General features: G+C 36.8%; 1 protein-coding gene and 1 long non-coding RNA gene across 7 annotated transcripts in view; one reads left to right on the top strand and one right to left on the bottom strand.

Moving 5' to 3' along the window:
* Positions 1-13094: 13094 nt before the first annotated feature.
* Positions 13095-16998, bottom strand: part of runx2b (RUNX family transcription factor 2b) — a 51969-nt gene continuing 48065 nt past the window's right edge. For all 5 annotated transcript variants that reach the window (XM_024290675.2, XM_036210380.1, XM_024290674.2 and 2 more), the window contains one exon: positions 13095-16409. In XM_024290675.2, the coding sequence (XP_024146443.1) occupies positions 15934-16409 (476 nt within the window). In that variant the 3' untranslated portion in view covers positions 13095-15933. The remainder of the gene's footprint in view (positions 16410-16998) is intronic.
* The window catches only part of LOC112157730, a 71128-nt gene continuing 68251 nt past the window's right edge, over positions 14122-16998 (top strand). For both annotated transcript variants that reach the window (XR_004947219.1, XR_002921197.2), the window contains exons 1-2: positions 14122-14261; positions 15950-16140. This is a non-coding gene — a long non-coding RNA (uncharacterized LOC112157730). The remainder of the gene's footprint in view (positions 14262-15949; positions 16141-16998) is intronic.

The following is a 16998-nucleotide window of genomic DNA, read 5'->3' as shown; positions in this document are numbered from 1 at the left end:
CGAGCGCCGCCATCCGATCTGTCTCCATATTTCCTCAAAGGAGTCTAACTTGAAAGATCTGCGCCTGTCGGATTTACAATGGTGGGCGAGCGGTGTTTACCGAGACGCGGCCCTGCCAGAAACAACAGTCAAAGAAAATAAATGGAGCCTGCCTAGTGTTTCCACAGGAGTAAGGAAATATGGAGTGAGACTTGTGCCTTGCTGTTTGGTAATTAGTACCTAAACATCCCCGTCCTTGAGTCCCATCGCTCACATCCAACATTTCTGCAAGCTGGATAATATACAGTGGAGCATTAACGTCAAACACGTCTGGTCGTGGGGTCTGGCACGCCACATTAATATGTTATTACACTCCCAGTGGATCTGCCAGTGGCTGGCCTTGGCTGAGCCACCGAACGGGCTGACAGGGACTCACACACATGCAGCCCGGCTTTAGGAAACCCTTTCAGCTCAGGCATAAATTGTGTGAATTAAGTCTTGCTTTGAGACCTCGGCTGATTAAAACAAACTGCTCGGCTTGACGTTTGAGGACCCACCAGAAACAAGCCTGTGATCCAATTAAGGACCAGACCTGGAGTTTTTAGAAATGCTGCCATAAAGGCCTCAATGCTCCATGAAAGTCAAATGTAGCTGCAGCTTACCTTAGATGTTGCACCTGGGAAGCACTTTCATTAGATGTTTTATAAAACAGAACATGAGTTTTTACTTTATGTGCATTTCCAAAACGTTTTTAGACTTTTAACAACACATTAAAAATGCCCCAAAATGTATTTTTGAACGGTGGACAAACCATTTTTTGACAGTCAAAATTATGACTGTAATGTAACGTAAAAAACGACACTCCAAGTACAAAAATGACTAGAAACTTTCTATTTAATAGCAAATAAGCTAACTTTGAGCCAAAAAGATTTAAATCACTTTTTTTAATGCATTTACTATATTTTCCGGAGAATAAGTCTCGTTTTTTTTCATAGTTTAGCCAGGAGTGCGACTTATACTCAGAAGCAACTTATTTGCGCTTTTTTTTTTTTTTTTAAAGATATAAATAGGCTTATATATTTGTTATTTTCCCAGTGAACACGGGTTGTCCTTTAGCAGTTGTTTCCTCTAACAACCACTAGAGGGAGCTGCATCTGAGTATAAGTATGTGCAACTGACAGTGGAAGAAGAAGAAGAAGAAGTGTCATCAAAAACAAACATGGAAGAGAATCTGATTGTTTTCCTCTTAATCTTTGATAGTTTTCTTATACATATCAAAAGTTTAGTATTCTCGTATTTACTTATTTATTTTTAGCTACGCTGGACTTGGCGGATTTGCTCAGAAACGTCAGACTTTTCTCCCAAAAGTGCGACTTATATCTGGCTTTCTTCTTCTTGATTAGACATTTTTTGTCTTTGTGACTTATACTGTATGTTTGGTGAGGGTGGAGGGAAAACTGATTTGGTGATATATCGCGATAATTTTAGTTGTTGATACTTTATTTATGAGCCTCCTTTGTTTTTGTTTGGCCACTAGTTGGCAGCAGAGCACACAGAACCTCTTCAAGGGAATGTTGATGGTTTAAAAATGTGGAAAAAAAAAAAAAATGATCCCAGGATTTCCTGATTACAAGGTCTTTCTCTTTTGCCGCTCCGCCATCTAGTGGATGGTAAAAGTATTGCAAGTTCAAAATCCCTTTTAACAGACTGTCTCCATACTGCAAACACTAAGCAGCTCTACAGGGCAACAAAAAAAAAACAAGATCTACTTGAACCAGCATGTGTTAAATGTTCAGTCATTAAATAAAAATAAATAAGTTATTTTTCTAAGACACACACATAAAAAAAAGAAATACTGTTCTGGTACAGACTTGGGATGTATCACGATATGTATCATATCGCGATACACGCATCGGGATATTGCCAGGCTCTTGCCAATACAAACCCCTAATCGATGGTATCTATTACCCAGGAGAACAAAGAGCCACACAGAAGTCGATTATGACAAATCTAAAACACGATCTAAAAGAATCAGGGAGGAGCAACTCCTGGCCTCGAGGTCCAGTGTGTCTGCAGGATTTGTAGATATCCAACTCATGACCTGGTTTAGTTATGTCCAGCCAATCACGACGTGCCAGGGAAACAAGCAGGAATGTGACACCTGGAAGCCTGGATCAGCAGCAACTGTGAAAAGATCACAGAGGTTCTTAAAATTGAGAGCAAAATATTTATTCTCCAGAAAAGATAACTAGCTAACTAACAACGATCCCTTCAGACCAAAGGGCTTAAAGGGTAACCAAACAGGCCGAAATGTCAAATCCAGTCAGAGGGGCGGGGCTGGGGAACAAGACTGTTATCATTACTGGAGCTTAAATGGTTTGACCAATCCAACTGTAATACCTCAATTCAACCTGTAGGGGGCAGCGCACAGATGGTTTTGACTACTCTATCAAGAATTTAACTAGTTGGTTGTTTTTTTTTTACGTTTTTTAGGCTGTTTTGGAGTTTAGCTAATATTTCAGCTACATGCTAGCTGTTTTGGCTACTTTAGGCTTTTTTTTAAACTTTTTTTTCTGGTTTGAAGTTAGGCTAATATTTGCATGCTAACTGGGGTAATTTCAGCTTTTTTCATTTCTTTAGGCTATTTTGAACTTTAGCTTTTTTTCAGCTACATGCTAGCTGTTTAGACTAACTTAGGCTTTTTTTTTAAGTTTTTTTTGTTTTTGTCCATTTTGGAGTTTAGCTAGTATTGCAGCTACATGCTAGCTGTTTTGGCTGACCTAAGTTTTTTTTTTTTTTAGGCTAGTTTAGCGTTTAGCTCATATTTTGTTTTGGCTAATCCAGGCTTTTCTTTTTAAGTTTTTTAGTCTGTTTTGGAGTCTAGCTAATATTTCAGGTACATGCTAGCTCTTTGACTAATTTAGGCTTTCTTTTTTTTGCTTTTTAGGCTGTTTTAAAGTCAGACTAATATTTGCACGCTAGGTGTTTTGGTTAATTTAGGATTTTTTCCGATTTTAAGGATATTTTAAAATTTAGCTATTTATTTCAGCTACATGGCAGCTGTTTTGGCTAACCTAAGTTTTTTTTTTTGTTTTCGGGGGGGGGGGTAATTTGGCATTCAGCTAAGATTTTAGCCGGCTATCAGCTTCAGCGTTTTCAGCTATCGACTTTAGCATCTTCAGCGGCCAAATTCAGTTTACAGCATTCACACTAACATTATCACAGGTAATGCTACATATCTAGTTCATAATTATGGTAAAAAATTACGATTTTAAAGTTTTAAAAAGGCAGTTTTAGAGTGTTCAATACATGTTTATCCTGTTTGGCCCGTAACGTAAGGTGTGTTTTGGATTTTGGCCAAACTCAACTTCAAAATGGCCTAAAACACTGAAGAAAGCCTAAATTAGCCAAAGCAGCTATGATTTTGCTGAAATATTAGCTAAACTCCCAAATAGCCTAAAAAAAATCTCTGCAAACAGCAAAATAGTCCAAAAAGCTACCAGAATGCCAATTTTGAAAACTTTAAAATTGTAACTTTTTAACATAATTATGAATAGTAAATAGGAAGGAATATTATTCCAGAATAAATCAACGTAAACCTTAAATAACTTTCAATATTTTACTCTCCATAAAAATATGTTTTGTTAGAAATGAGTACTAATAAGATCAAATGATCTGGAGGGCCGGATCCGGCCCCCGGGCCTTGACTTTGACACGGGTTTTAGATCAAAAAACGACACAGATGGAAAACAAACATGGTGGAAAAATGTAAAGATTTGACCTTTTAGTGAAAACAAAATCCTGCTTTCTGTCATCCTCACCGAGTCTTCACGGTAACGAGTGACATCCGTCATCCTCTAAAGGGTGACGTCTGAGCCCCATCAGGAAGCGACCAATCCCAGCACACCAGATCGGGTTTAAGAACCGGGCCTGCCAAACACGAGTCCACATGTCCTCCGGTCGAAGACAAACAGCATCTCTGAGAGTATCGGGTTCTCCCCGACGTTCCTCCGCCCGCCTGTCCTCCGAGCTCGCAGCGGCTTGCGGTGAAGCTCGATGGGGATTATTGATCCGCCTGGCGTGCGCCTGCGGTTTCGCTGAAAGACTGATGACCTCAACAGAAGAAATTCTTGGCGGCGCGTCTCAGATCTTGGATCCGCCTCCCTGACCTGGATGGGTTGACTATTTTAGTCCCGAGGTGTATTAAACGAAATAATCTCTTGAAAATGAGACCCTCTGGAAAGGAGAGCGTAACCATGGCAGCAGAGTTTGCTTGGATTTGATGGTTGAGCTTCGGTTCCAGTCGTGAACCACATGAAGTGATCTCGGCTCACTGGAGAAGGATGTGGACGTCGTGCTAATTATGTGAGATGTTCGGCACCACCAACTAAAAGTGTGCCATCGCTTCCAACATAAGTTGTGCTTTCAGTGTATGTAACCACAGTGTGGTGACCGGGCTCACCATGCGACCGCACTCACTCCACATGTCTGACATGTCTGGATGCAGCTCCGCACCGTCAGCCGGGCCGGAGGGAAGGAGGAGGGAGCTCACTTTATCACTGCGAGCTGTAAATCATGACTTCGCCTGCAGGAAACACGTAGCATTTGATTTTTCCAGCCGTAAACCGCAAAAACCTGCCTCTGACACGGCCGGGATCCCCGGAGACGGAGAGGATGAGGGCTTAAAGTGGAAGCAGACACGATGGCGGACGTCCTTCATCCCCCATCGCTCTCTCTGTCGACCACATGGACGCGGTTACGCAGGATTTTCAGAGAGAATCTAAAAACATTGCTAAGGTTATTAAATACAATACATTTACATATCCAGCTCAGTTACTCACCATTTAATTATATTCATTTTTAGGCCAAGATGTTCAATTTTCAGGAGAATCTGACTAACTTTGTGTAAGTGATGGAGAAGAATTCCTCTTAAAAGTGTTTGGGATTTATGAAATGATATGCAGTCGGGTTTTTGTAGAGAGAAAATAGTAACATTACTATTTGTGCGTGCGTCATTGTGGATTTGTGAGTAACCTTTAGATTTGTGTGTAACTTTAGATTTGTGAGTAACCTTTAGATTTGTGTGTAACTTTAGATTTGTGAGTAACCTTTAGATTTGTGTGTAACTTTGGATTTGTGTGTAACCTTTGGATTTGTGTGTAACCTTTAGATTTGTGTGTAACCTTTAGATTTGTGTGTAACCTTTGGATTTGTGTGTAACCTTTAGATTTGTGTGTAACCTTTGGATTTGTGTGTAACCTTTAGATTTGTGTGTAACCTTTAGATTTGTGTGTAACCTTTAGATTTGTGTGTAACCTTTAGATTTGTGTGTAACCTTTGGATTTGTGTGTAACTTTAGATTTGTGTGTAACTTTGGATTTGTGTGTAACTTTAGATTTGTGTGTAACTTTGGATTTGTGTGTAACCTTTGGATTTGTGTGTAACCTTTGGATTTGTGTGTAACCTTTAGATTTGTGTGTGTGTGATTCTTGGTTAGTGCGCATAACATTAGATTTGTGTGTAACTTTGGATTTCTGTGTGCAGAATTCATGATTGGTGCGCGTAGGGTGGATTTGTGTGTGTGTAATTCTTGATTTGTGTGACTCTAGATTTGTCTGTAACTCTAGATTTGTCTGTAACTTTAGATTTGTGTGTAACCTTGGATTTCTGCGTGCGCAAGTCTTGATTTGTGCGCATAACATTGGATTTGTTCTTGTTTAATTCTTTTTTTTGTGTGTAACTTTGGATTTGTAAGATACAAACTTCCACTACAGTGTGTAACTTTAGATTTGTGCAAAACTTTGGATTTGTGTTTGAATTTGGATTTGTGTGTCCTTAATTCTTGATTAGTGCGCATAACATTAGATGTTTGCGTAACTTTCAACTTGTGTGTGTCTAATTCTTGATTTGTTCACATCACATAGGATTTGTGTGTAACTTTGGATTTGTGGATAACTTTGGATTTGTGGATAACTTTGGATTTGTCGATGACTAATTTACAATTTTTTGTATACTGTTCTTAATGTATGTATTTGTGACATTTTGATTTTTTTAGTAGTTTTATTGATTATGGTATTTTTTTTTGTATACTGTTCTTAACCTGTGTATTTTCTGACATTGCTCTGTTTTAATGTAGTTCTACTGATTGGACTATGTGTCCGGAATAAATTCTATCTATCTATCTATCTATCTATCTATCTAATTTAAGAGTCGATTAGTCGTTACTTTATATTAAATCCAGTCAGAGTGTAGTAAAGTTGAAAGTTATAATAGCATTATGCTAGCCTTTAGAGTATTTTGGCATTTAATTATGTTTTTTAGACTATTTTGGAGTTTGGCTAATATTTCAGCTGCATGCTAACTGCTTTAGCTAATTTTTTGCCTTTTTTAGGCTGTTTTGGAGGAAGGCTAATATTTACACGCTAGACGTTTTGGCTATTTTAGCCTTTTTTCAATTTTTTACAGTATTTTGAAGTTTAACTATTTTTTAAGCTACATGCCAGCTGTTTTGGCTAACCTACGCTATTTTCAGTTTTTTAGGCTAATTTGGCATATAACTAATATTTTAGCTAACTATCAATTTCAGCATCTTCAGCGGACAACATTTACACTAGCATTATGGCAGGTAATTCTATATATCTAACTTTTAGTTAGTTTAAAGCTAATGAAGGTTAAGATGTGTGCTTTACATCCAGTTTGCGCACGACCCGATTAGTTGACTAATAGGAAAAAATAATGGTGATTATTTGTAGACTTTCAGGATCCTTTAGAGTAAGGGTGGGCAAACTTTTTGGGACAAGGGCCAAAAGGGGTTCTAAAATTTAACAGGAGGGTCGGACCCAGAGCAGATCTGTGGAGTGTTTTTACCTCCTTATAACATTGAATATGTTAGCATCAACCGCAGAAAAAAATGCTAACGTAAAACACTGTTAGCATCAATCGCAGACAAAACAGTTAACGTAAAACAGTGTTAGCATCAATCGCCGACAAAACGGCTAACGTAAAACATTGTTAGCATCATTCGCAGACAAAACGGCTAACCTAAAACACTATTAGCATCAATCGCAGACAAAACGGCTAACCTAAAACACTATTAGCATCAATCACAGACGAAGCGGCTAAAAGAAAACAGTGTTAGCATCAATCACAGACAAAACGGCTAACGTAAAACAGTGTTAGCATCAATCGCAGACAAAACAGTTAACGTAAAACAGTGTTAGCATCAATCGCCGACAAAACGGCTAACGTAAAACATTGTTAGCATCATTCGCAGACAAAACGGCTAACCTAAAACACTATTAGCATCAATCGCAGACAAAACGGCTAACCTAAAACACTATTAGCATCAATCACAGACAAAGCGGCTAAAAGAAAACAGTATTAGCATCAATCACCGACAACACGGCTAACATAAATGAAGAGACTTTGCAAGTTGAAAAACTTAGTAAAGACCATCTGAAGCAGTGACGTGCGATGAGGTTCACACTGGTGAGGCACTGACGTCATCAGTCAGATTTACAAACTTTAGAATGGGCTGCCCCCCCCCCGCTCAGAAATATTAAATTAATATTTATATAAATAAATAACTTGAAAGCTCTGACACTATCTGGCAACACTGCCTACAGAGAAGTTTATTCACCGTTTGACTGACAGCAGATAAAGTGTTTAAATTTCAATTCAACATTTTACAAACTGTAGCATAAAAAAATCACAAAAATTGTTTTTATTGACTTACTTTGACTTATGAATGAAGTCTGTGCGCTGCAGAAACAGATGAATGTTCGGTCTATAGAAGTCTTGCTTTTCTTTCTTCAGAGTTAAAAGTCTCTCTGTCTCAGTAGAAATCACTACCAATGACGTGCCTGAACTAATTCTTGAGTTTAGAGGTTTAAAAACCAAATCCTCCATTTAGAAATTTATGCTAAACAACATTAAAGAGTAACTGGACGGCTGCACTTGTTTTACTACCGCTAAATCTACTATTTTTTAGCCGCGGTGTCACATACACTCTCTGGGCTCACCGGCGCCCTCTGCTGGTGGCATGTATATTGTGTTGAGGCAGGCGGACTGTCTGCCACACCTAGCGTGTTTTTGAAGCCATTTTTAGCGAATAAAAAGACTACATGATTCTCAAACTGGAACAAATGTAATCAGAAAGATAGCAAGAGATAAACAAATCAGGTCAATTTAAAATAAAGCGCATTTTATGATGATAGAAAGACCGAAACAACACAGGCATGCTGCAGTTACAGTGTACTTGGACAGGAAACTCTTTTTTTTTTCTTTTACCAAGAAACGTTGAAAACCCGAACAAAAATGGTAATCATAGAAAATAACATGTCTAAAAAGTAACTTTTTATTTTTAAAAAGTATATTCATCTTATTGAATCTATGCATTTTTTAGCTATATTTTATAGCTAAAATATAGCTAAAATATAGCTCCCTTGACTGCACATCTGAGAGCTTCAGTTTCCATCACCCGATCAGAAACGGTTCAATCACTGATCTATAGAAATGATCCTAGAAGATCTGGTAGAGAACTAAGTCCTATCTTCACATTTCCGAAATTCCAGCTATTTTTCCTTTTTTTTCTTCATGATTATGAATCGATAATGAACTTCAAACACATCAATTCCACCTGTAAAGTTCTGCTCAAAGATCAGCTTTAATTTATGTCAAAGATTAATGACAAAAAAATTGAAATTTTCTAGGAACTTTTGAGTTCAATCTGACTGTTGCTGGAACATAAATCCTTTCTTCTTTTTTGATCGTTTTTAACACGTTTCCAACACGCAGATGAACGTTCTTCTTCCAGAATTCGTCCTGTTTTCCTTGGGATCACCTTTAATTTCCAGTTGTTTTGTTAATTAATGGAAAAGACATATTAATGAATCAGAATCATATTATTTTTGATGCATACGATGCCTTTTGTTAAATCTATAAACTGTATTATCTTGAAAACACTTCAGGTCTAAAAGCACATTTGATCTGACTTTTCGTGACTCAAAACTGATTTTTTTAAGCTTTAATATTCCAAATATCAATACAAGTTTGACTTTTCTTTACTTTTATATTTGCATTTATGTAATTTTTGTCAAAAATATAAATATTTTGTATATAATAAATAGTTAATTGTAAAAATCAGATGGAATTAGGCTTCTGTGAAATTAAATTGATCAAATATTAATATTTGCAGCTTTAAAAAAAAGACAAAAAAATTTAATTTTTTTGTCACATTTAGTAAAAACTAAAAAAGATAGTAAATTTTTCGTCTTGCCTCAGGGATATTTGTACAGCAGACTCTTTAAATGTATTATTCTTTTCAATGAATTGTTTGTTCTTAAGAATGTCACTTTATAAGCATTTCATTATACACTTTTAATCTAATTTTATCGGATTCTTTATATGTTTTTATCCTCTGTCATTGCTCTGCAATTTGGGTCTGTATGGGAAATTTAAGTGCTTTATAAATGCAGTTTATTTTTATTATTATCTGTTTTGGACAAAAGCATCTTTTAAATGTCTAAAATCAACTTTAAAGAAGCTTTTTGTTTGTGTTTGGTGCTGTCCGTGGTGCTGACACTTTCATTTTTGCAGTAATTTCTTTCTATTTTCAGGTATGTCAGCCATAATACATAATCTGTTCTGGCAGAAATCATCACATTCAGACTTTTTGCTTTCATAAGTGCTCTTTCATAAAGTCGTCGTCTACTCTTTATGGTTCCAAACACAGACACGCTTTAGTTCACAAATAAGTTCTGGTGCCTTTCAACCAAAAGCGTCTGGGAGGTTCTGGCTGCGTCCAAACCCGCCGGGCGTTTGGTTCTTTTTTATGACAGGTCAGAAGACAAGTTGTCATTGAACCCCCCCGCCCCCCAGCCTGACTGTGTGAGGCTGAGCAGCTCCTCACCGGCTCATGTGCAGACTCCAGTCTGGCCAGAACTCGGGGTGTTACTTCAGTCCAACCAACATAATAAGAGCTCGTTGGGCCGCATCCTGCTCCTGCTGAAAACCAGATGGGTGGCCCCCTCTGAGCTGGTTCTGAGGTCTCAAACACGCCACCAGAGAGCGCCAAAGTACACGTCAGTTTGGAAGTGTCACCAAAACCTCTCCAGGGGGGTGGAGGGAGCTCGGTGGCCTGAACAGACACATAATGACTTGTTGTTGTTGTTGGGACTGAGGAGCGCAGATATTATCCGGTACCAGACGGAGGCGGATGCTGACTCAGCAGTTGGAGCCAAAACTAAAGTTTACCCAACAACTAAATTAGAAATCAAGATGTGCAGATTTCCAGAAAAAAAAATAAAATAAAACACACAACTGAGCTGAGAGGAGACACTCGGTGAACTTTACTGGGCCTCGGAGGATCACTTTTCACCTGGAGCGTCCCCCTTGGAGAGGTCACGTAAACAGTTTGTGTTGCTGTGTGTGTGTGTTTGTGTGTGCACAATCCTTCAAACCTAGTGCTTTTGTCTCCTCATAAATTCTTGTTTGTTCTTCTAAAATGATTGCATAATACCAGAGCGAGAGCAGAATCTGCATCTCTGCGGCAGAACTGCTCAGCAGCTCCAGCGTTTACGCGGCAAACCGTTCCACGATCACGTTCAGACCTTCTTTATAGACGTTCAAGACTTTTTAACCAAGATTTATCTGTTCTTTTGTAAACACATTTCAGTGTTTTTATCCTAATAAGATGTTCTTTGTCTCAGTAAGAGATAAACTATGAAACCGTGATCATGATATGAAAAAAGAATAAATAAAATTTGATGCTGCTTGTGAACACAAGACACTAATTTGTGCACAAAAGATGATCATTTGTGCACAAAAGATGATCATTTGTGCGCACAAGACAGTAATTTGTGCAGTCAAGATGCTAATAAGATGGTAATTTTTGCACACAAGACACTACTTTGTGGACACAAGATACTAATTTGTGCACACAAGATACTAATTTGCGCACACAAGATGGTAATTTGTGCACACAAGATACTAATTTGTGCACACAAGATACTAATTTGTGCACACAAGATACTAATTTGTGCACACAAGATACTAATTTGCGCACACAAGATGGTAATCTCTGCACACAAGATAGTGATTTCTGCACACAAGATACTAATTTGCGCACACAAGATACTAATTTGTGCACACAAGATACTAATTTGTGCACACAAGATACTAATTTGCGCACACAAGATGGTAATCTCTGCACACAAGATAGTGATTTCTGCACACAAGATACTAATTTGCGCACATAAGATACTAATTTGTGCACACAAGATGGTATTTTGTGCACACAAGATAGTAATTTGTGCACACAAGATACTAATTTGCGCACACAAGATGGTAATTTTTGCACACAAGACACTACTTTGTGCACACAAGATACTAATTTGCGCACACAAGATAGTAATCTCTGCACACAAGATAGTGATTTCTGCACACAAGATACTAATTTGCGCACATAAGATACTAATTTGTGCACATAAGATGGTATTTTGAGCACACAAGATAGTAATTTCTGCACACAAGATAGTAATTTGGGCACACAAGATACTAATTTGTGCACATAAGACACTACTTTGTGCACACAAGACACTAATTTGTGCACACAGGATCCTAATTTGTCCACACAAAGTGCTAAAGTGTGTGCAAAAAAAAACATTAATTTGTGTTACTAAAATAAAAACTTGTCCACGCAAGTTAGTATTGTTTTTTTTTTTGGTGCAAAATGCTAACTTGTGCGCATAATTTATTTGTGTGCACAAGACACAAAACGTGTGCACAAAAGATAAAAATTTGTGAGCAAAAAATTCTAATCTGAGGGAACATTTTTTCTTTAATGTCATATCTTGAACCACAAAGGTTTTTTAAAACGGGAATTTTTTCAACAAATGAGTTGAAATGATTAAAAAGGTCTTTTCAGACTCAAAAATAGTATATTTTTAAATTTAGATGGACAAACTTATGTAGGAAGATGTTTTTTTTCTTTCGTTTAGTTCAGATTTTGTCCTAAAATGAGTCATTTCCACTTATTACGCCAGTTTTTTGCCACTGAAATAAACAAAAATTAGGTTCATAGTGACAAAATAAATACAATTTGCTTAGAATTAGCAAAAAAAAAACCCTCATTATTGGGCTTTAAAACCTTCAATTTGAATCTAATAGTTAACTTTTTAAGTTTTCCCTATTTGAATGTTTCTGAGATTCTAGATGTTGATGTCTTTATGACGTCTGTGAATCCATGTGTGCTGATGTTCCTCCCGTGCATGCAGGACATTATGCTGATTCCTGCAGGTGTGGGTCCCGCTCCTCCGGAGTTCATTATTCTAATTGCGAGACGTGGCTGAGAATGCAGAGAATGCAAAAACATAAAACCATCAGGAGCTTTTTTTTTTTTTTTCTTACAATCCATATTCAGGGAAATCCTGAGAACGTTCCCAATCTGAACCTTAACCAAACATGTGGAGATGGCGCAGATCTGCACTTCAGAATGTGTACACACTCAGATTGGCTCTATTATGTCTTGGAATAATGTAAAACAGCTTTCCCCGCTTCGCTCCGTTTCTGGTCCTGTTTCCATCTTTCTGGCTTCAAAGTCGGACTTTGAAATGCAGCCATAGCAGCGGTGGTGGTGGTGGTGGGAGTCTGGCTGACTTTGCTCTGGACTGGGGGGCTGAGGGGGGGCATTATCCCATTCTATCCAAAAATAATGTCTGTGGAGATACAATACTATTAAATGTGCTTCCAGTGTGAAATATTCTTGAAAATAAAACGTGCAAAAACGTCTGCAGCTAAACTCAATCTTATCCTTAAATTGCAACATATAAATTCTAAAAAAGTATTTTTATATTTTACTACATGTGCTCCATAGAGGACATTAAAACTTGAATATCTCCCAACATCTGCATCGACTGAATGAACTCCTATTGGGATCTACGGAGGACATTTGGGGCTTTTTAATGCGAAATGTAAAGAGGCGGAGCTATGGGAATAATAGTTTTTGGTGGAAATTTTGCACTGGAAATAAATTATTTTTCAATTTTTTTAGAATTTGTATTGGCTGGTTTTGTGTTTTTATATTTATAATGATATTTTACAGTTTTTGAAAAAAAAATACAAAAAATTAAGCGAAAACATTGAAAATATGTTTGTTCTATTCTATATTTATGGCACATAATTAACTGAGAAATTGTAAATTTCCTGTCTGCGAGATCGATAAAGTTTCATTTTATTCTAAAAAAATTAGTGAGGAAAATGTTTGCACTGTAAAAACTGAATCATGAGAAAAATAAGAAAATATATTTTCAGATTTTATTCCCAGTTTAGGAAAACATGCTTTATGGACTAGACTTTTTTGCCCCTAAAATAAAAATTGTTGGCAATACAAATTGGCTTTTTTTGTGGATAATTTGCTGAAAATTTATTTTTTTTTCATAGTTTTTGACTTACTTTTAGGGAGCCTGCTCTTTCAGTGTTTATTTTGAAAAAAAAAAAAGTCATAAAATTATAAAATAAATGTATATTTTGTACTCCATAAAAATTCCTTCATTGTATTTTTATTGTTTTTTTGCTTTGTATGTTTAAAAAGTAAATTTCCGTTCTTTTATTGTTGCAATTATCAAATCCGCCGTCCTGTGGAGTCGCTTCAAAGACGAGGCCTTCCAGATAAAAGAAAACTTCAGATTTTATGAGGAAAATTATTTTAACATTAAAAAAATTAAGTTACAAAATATCTGTTTTAATTCTCAACAATATACAATCACAATGCCAATTTCACTCACTGTTGTCTGTTTGTCCCTTCAAAAGAAAATAAAAAAAAGTTCATGACTTTGATGAACGCAGAAACCCGACGGGTTCGATTCCTGCTGACGAGAAGACGAAGAAGAAGCAAAAGAATTCAAACTTTACATGGAGAAAGATAAAGCACAGTTCCTGGTTATTATACTTGTTGATCATTAAATAATACAAAGTTTTTTTGTTTTTTTATGACAATTAAAAAAAAAAAAAAAGTCAAAAATGGACACAAAGAACATGAAGGCAGAGTAGAATCTCAGTGCTGCGAAGTTTTGTAAACAGTTTGTAACAAATCTTGATTTAGGTCAAAAGTGTGACGTTTCCGTGGCAACACATCAACAAAAGAGAGATAATGCAGTAAAACAAAAAAATGGGGGAAATCCTATTATTTGGAGACTGAAAAACAAATGACAATTCAAAAACCTGAATGGAGGACTGAAACGGCGAGCCCTGCCGGCAGACGCCCGCGTGAAAGTTAAACCCAGGTAAGTGCTTCATGAACCCAACAATCCCACATATTTTGGGTTTACAGTTTGCTGCCAGCAGCTGAATCCAATCGATTTGTGCACTTTTATAGCAAAATCACCAGGAATGCAAAAAAATAAATACTTCAAATTCTGAAACCCAAATAAAAGCATTTGAACTTGTTTAAACTTCTCTTTTCAAACAGAAAAAGTTTATGTAAATTAAAAAAAACAAACAAATATTTTACAGTAATTTTGGTTATTTTAAACTGCATTCACTTTCATTACTTTGGATTAAAAAAAATCAGATTTATGTTCTAAGAATAAGTGATATCAGATTTTTTGAAGATTTATCTTCATTTTTGTTCACATTTTTAACTAAAATAAGTCATTTTAGTCATTATTAGACTTGTCACTTTAATCAAAATTAAATACAAATAATTGGCTTAGAACTACACTAAAAAAAATTAAGTGTTGGTTCAAATAACAAAAATACAATAATTTGTTACATTTAAAATGATTGTTTTGTATCAAATTAAACATTTGAGTTGACGGCTAACGCAACTCAAATTTATGAATTTTTGTTAATTAATCTAAAATTACATTTTTTTCAGTGTAACCAGAAATGATTGGGCTGTACATCATTACATGTTAAGTAAGTTTGCTTTTTAAGCTAAGTTTTCCCTTTTTGAATGTTTGTTTTATTTATTTTTTCCATTAAATTACCAGTTTTTGCACTATAAAAAATAAAAATGACGATATGTATCAAATCTGTGGGATTATCCACGTATTATTCCAGTCCTGAGGAATCCTCATATGAATATATATGTCTAATTTTGACCAAAAAATACAGAATTTCAGTTGAGAGAATATAAAAAGATGCACCTCCCTACAAAAGGTTAATTATTTCGTGGTGTGTTGCCGACAGGAAGAATGCGAGTTATTGCTCAGTAAATACCAAAACGTTTCATTTGGAGCCAAACGTGTGTCAACGCCTGGCGCTGGAGCCGGCCTCGTAATGGATCAGTCAAAGTGGATTTCAGAGCTTGTTGCAACACTTTCATATTCCAGGCCATCTTTGGGTGCTACAAAATGCAGGAAAAAAACACATAAACCTCTTTTAAATTACCTAAAAAAAATTAACTTAAATGAAACAAAAATATTCAGATTACACTTCTTTGACTCAAGTTTCAAATACAATACATAATTTATGGCTTTATAAGTTAAATCGCTTCAATCTACATCAACGTCTCACCCACAATATACAAGTTAAATTAAATGGTTTAAAGCAAATTCCACACAACAGAAGTGTTCCTCATCACTTGCTACTCAGTGCTCAACTTGCATCTTGATATTGTCGAAGTACAAAAACATGCTCAGCAAAAAGCCATAATGGAGTAAAAAAAAAAAAAAAGAGGCAGTCTTTTACAAAGATTGTCGTTTTATAGACTGATATAAAATATAGTGACTCCGCCCAAGCAGAAGAGTTTTTTGTATTATTATTGCTGTGAGAATCACTCCCTTTGTGGTGCCTTGGTCAAAACACATTCCAGGGAGACAAGTTCCTGCAGGTCTGTGTTTCTTTTAATCTCTACTTTGATTTCCATGCAACAGGTAAGAGAAACCCCCTTTTTTTTGGTAAAATTCAAAAGGTTTTGTGCTTTTTCCATCTTCTCTTCGCCCACTTTTCCCGCTAATACGGCCTCCAGACTGCTTCGTCGATTCGACCTCCAGGGTTGAGAACCGTTGGGGAATTGCTGTGACTCCCGTCGCCGTCCACCCCTCCCTCCGTCTGGCTGGGCAGGTTGGGGTTCACCAGCGAGGTGCCGGTGGACGCGCTAGTGCAAGGCGGGATCATCCGGGACGGCGAGCGGTCCCCGCCCGGGACCATGGAGAACTGGTAGGAGTTGGAGGAGGCGCCGTAGTAGAGATAGGGCGTGCTGCTGGTCTGGAAGGGTCCGCTCTGGCTCTGGGTGGAGCCCGGGTAGGGCGGGGGAAGGTAGGTGTGGTAGTGGGCGCTGCCCAGCGACATGGCGGAGGTGACGGGCGGGGTGTAGGTGAAGGTGGGGGGGTAGTGCATGCGAGGGCTGGAGAAGCGGCTCTCAGTCAGCGAGAGGCTGGGGAACTGGCGCTCAAACTGACCGGGGAACGGGCTCAGGTCCGTAGAACCTGAAAAACGACACAAAGACAGACATGTTCGATTAGTTAGGAGGTCTGGATGAATGATGGTCCAACGATTCAACATTTATTGATATTCAGGCAGAAAAGTGAAAATTTGTCCTGATACAGTCTCAGGACATATCGTATCGATTCATGAGACGAAAATACGTCAAAACATATATTTATCAAAATTACTGTGAATTTTGTATTTGAAGATCAGAAAATATTTGAAAAAAAAAAAACTTCATGAACAATAAATCTTAGCAGAGAACAAATCGATACACAATATTTCATGATATTATGTTTGCCGATACTTTTATCAATTAAAAATGTTAGTATGGTAATATTTAAATAATTTATTATGTTGTGATCATTAAATGAAATAAATTTAAAAATTTTAATACAATGAGAGACATATTGATATTCAGGAAGACCTTTTTTTCAAAGTTTGAAAAAAGAGAAAAATTGTTCTTGTAAAGTCTTGGAATATATCCTGATACATATTGTATGTTTATAAAATATACATATATAGATACATATAAATATATATATATATATATATATATATACATATAAATATAGAAATATATACATATAT

This window comes from Oryzias melastigma, linkage group LG24 (assembly GCF_002922805.2).
Source record: "Oryzias melastigma strain HK-1 linkage group LG24, ASM292280v2, whole genome shotgun sequence".
Classification (NCBI taxonomy): domain Eukaryota; kingdom Metazoa; phylum Chordata; class Actinopteri; order Beloniformes; family Adrianichthyidae; genus Oryzias; species Oryzias melastigma.
This window is presented reverse-complemented; position numbering and strand designations above follow the sequence as displayed.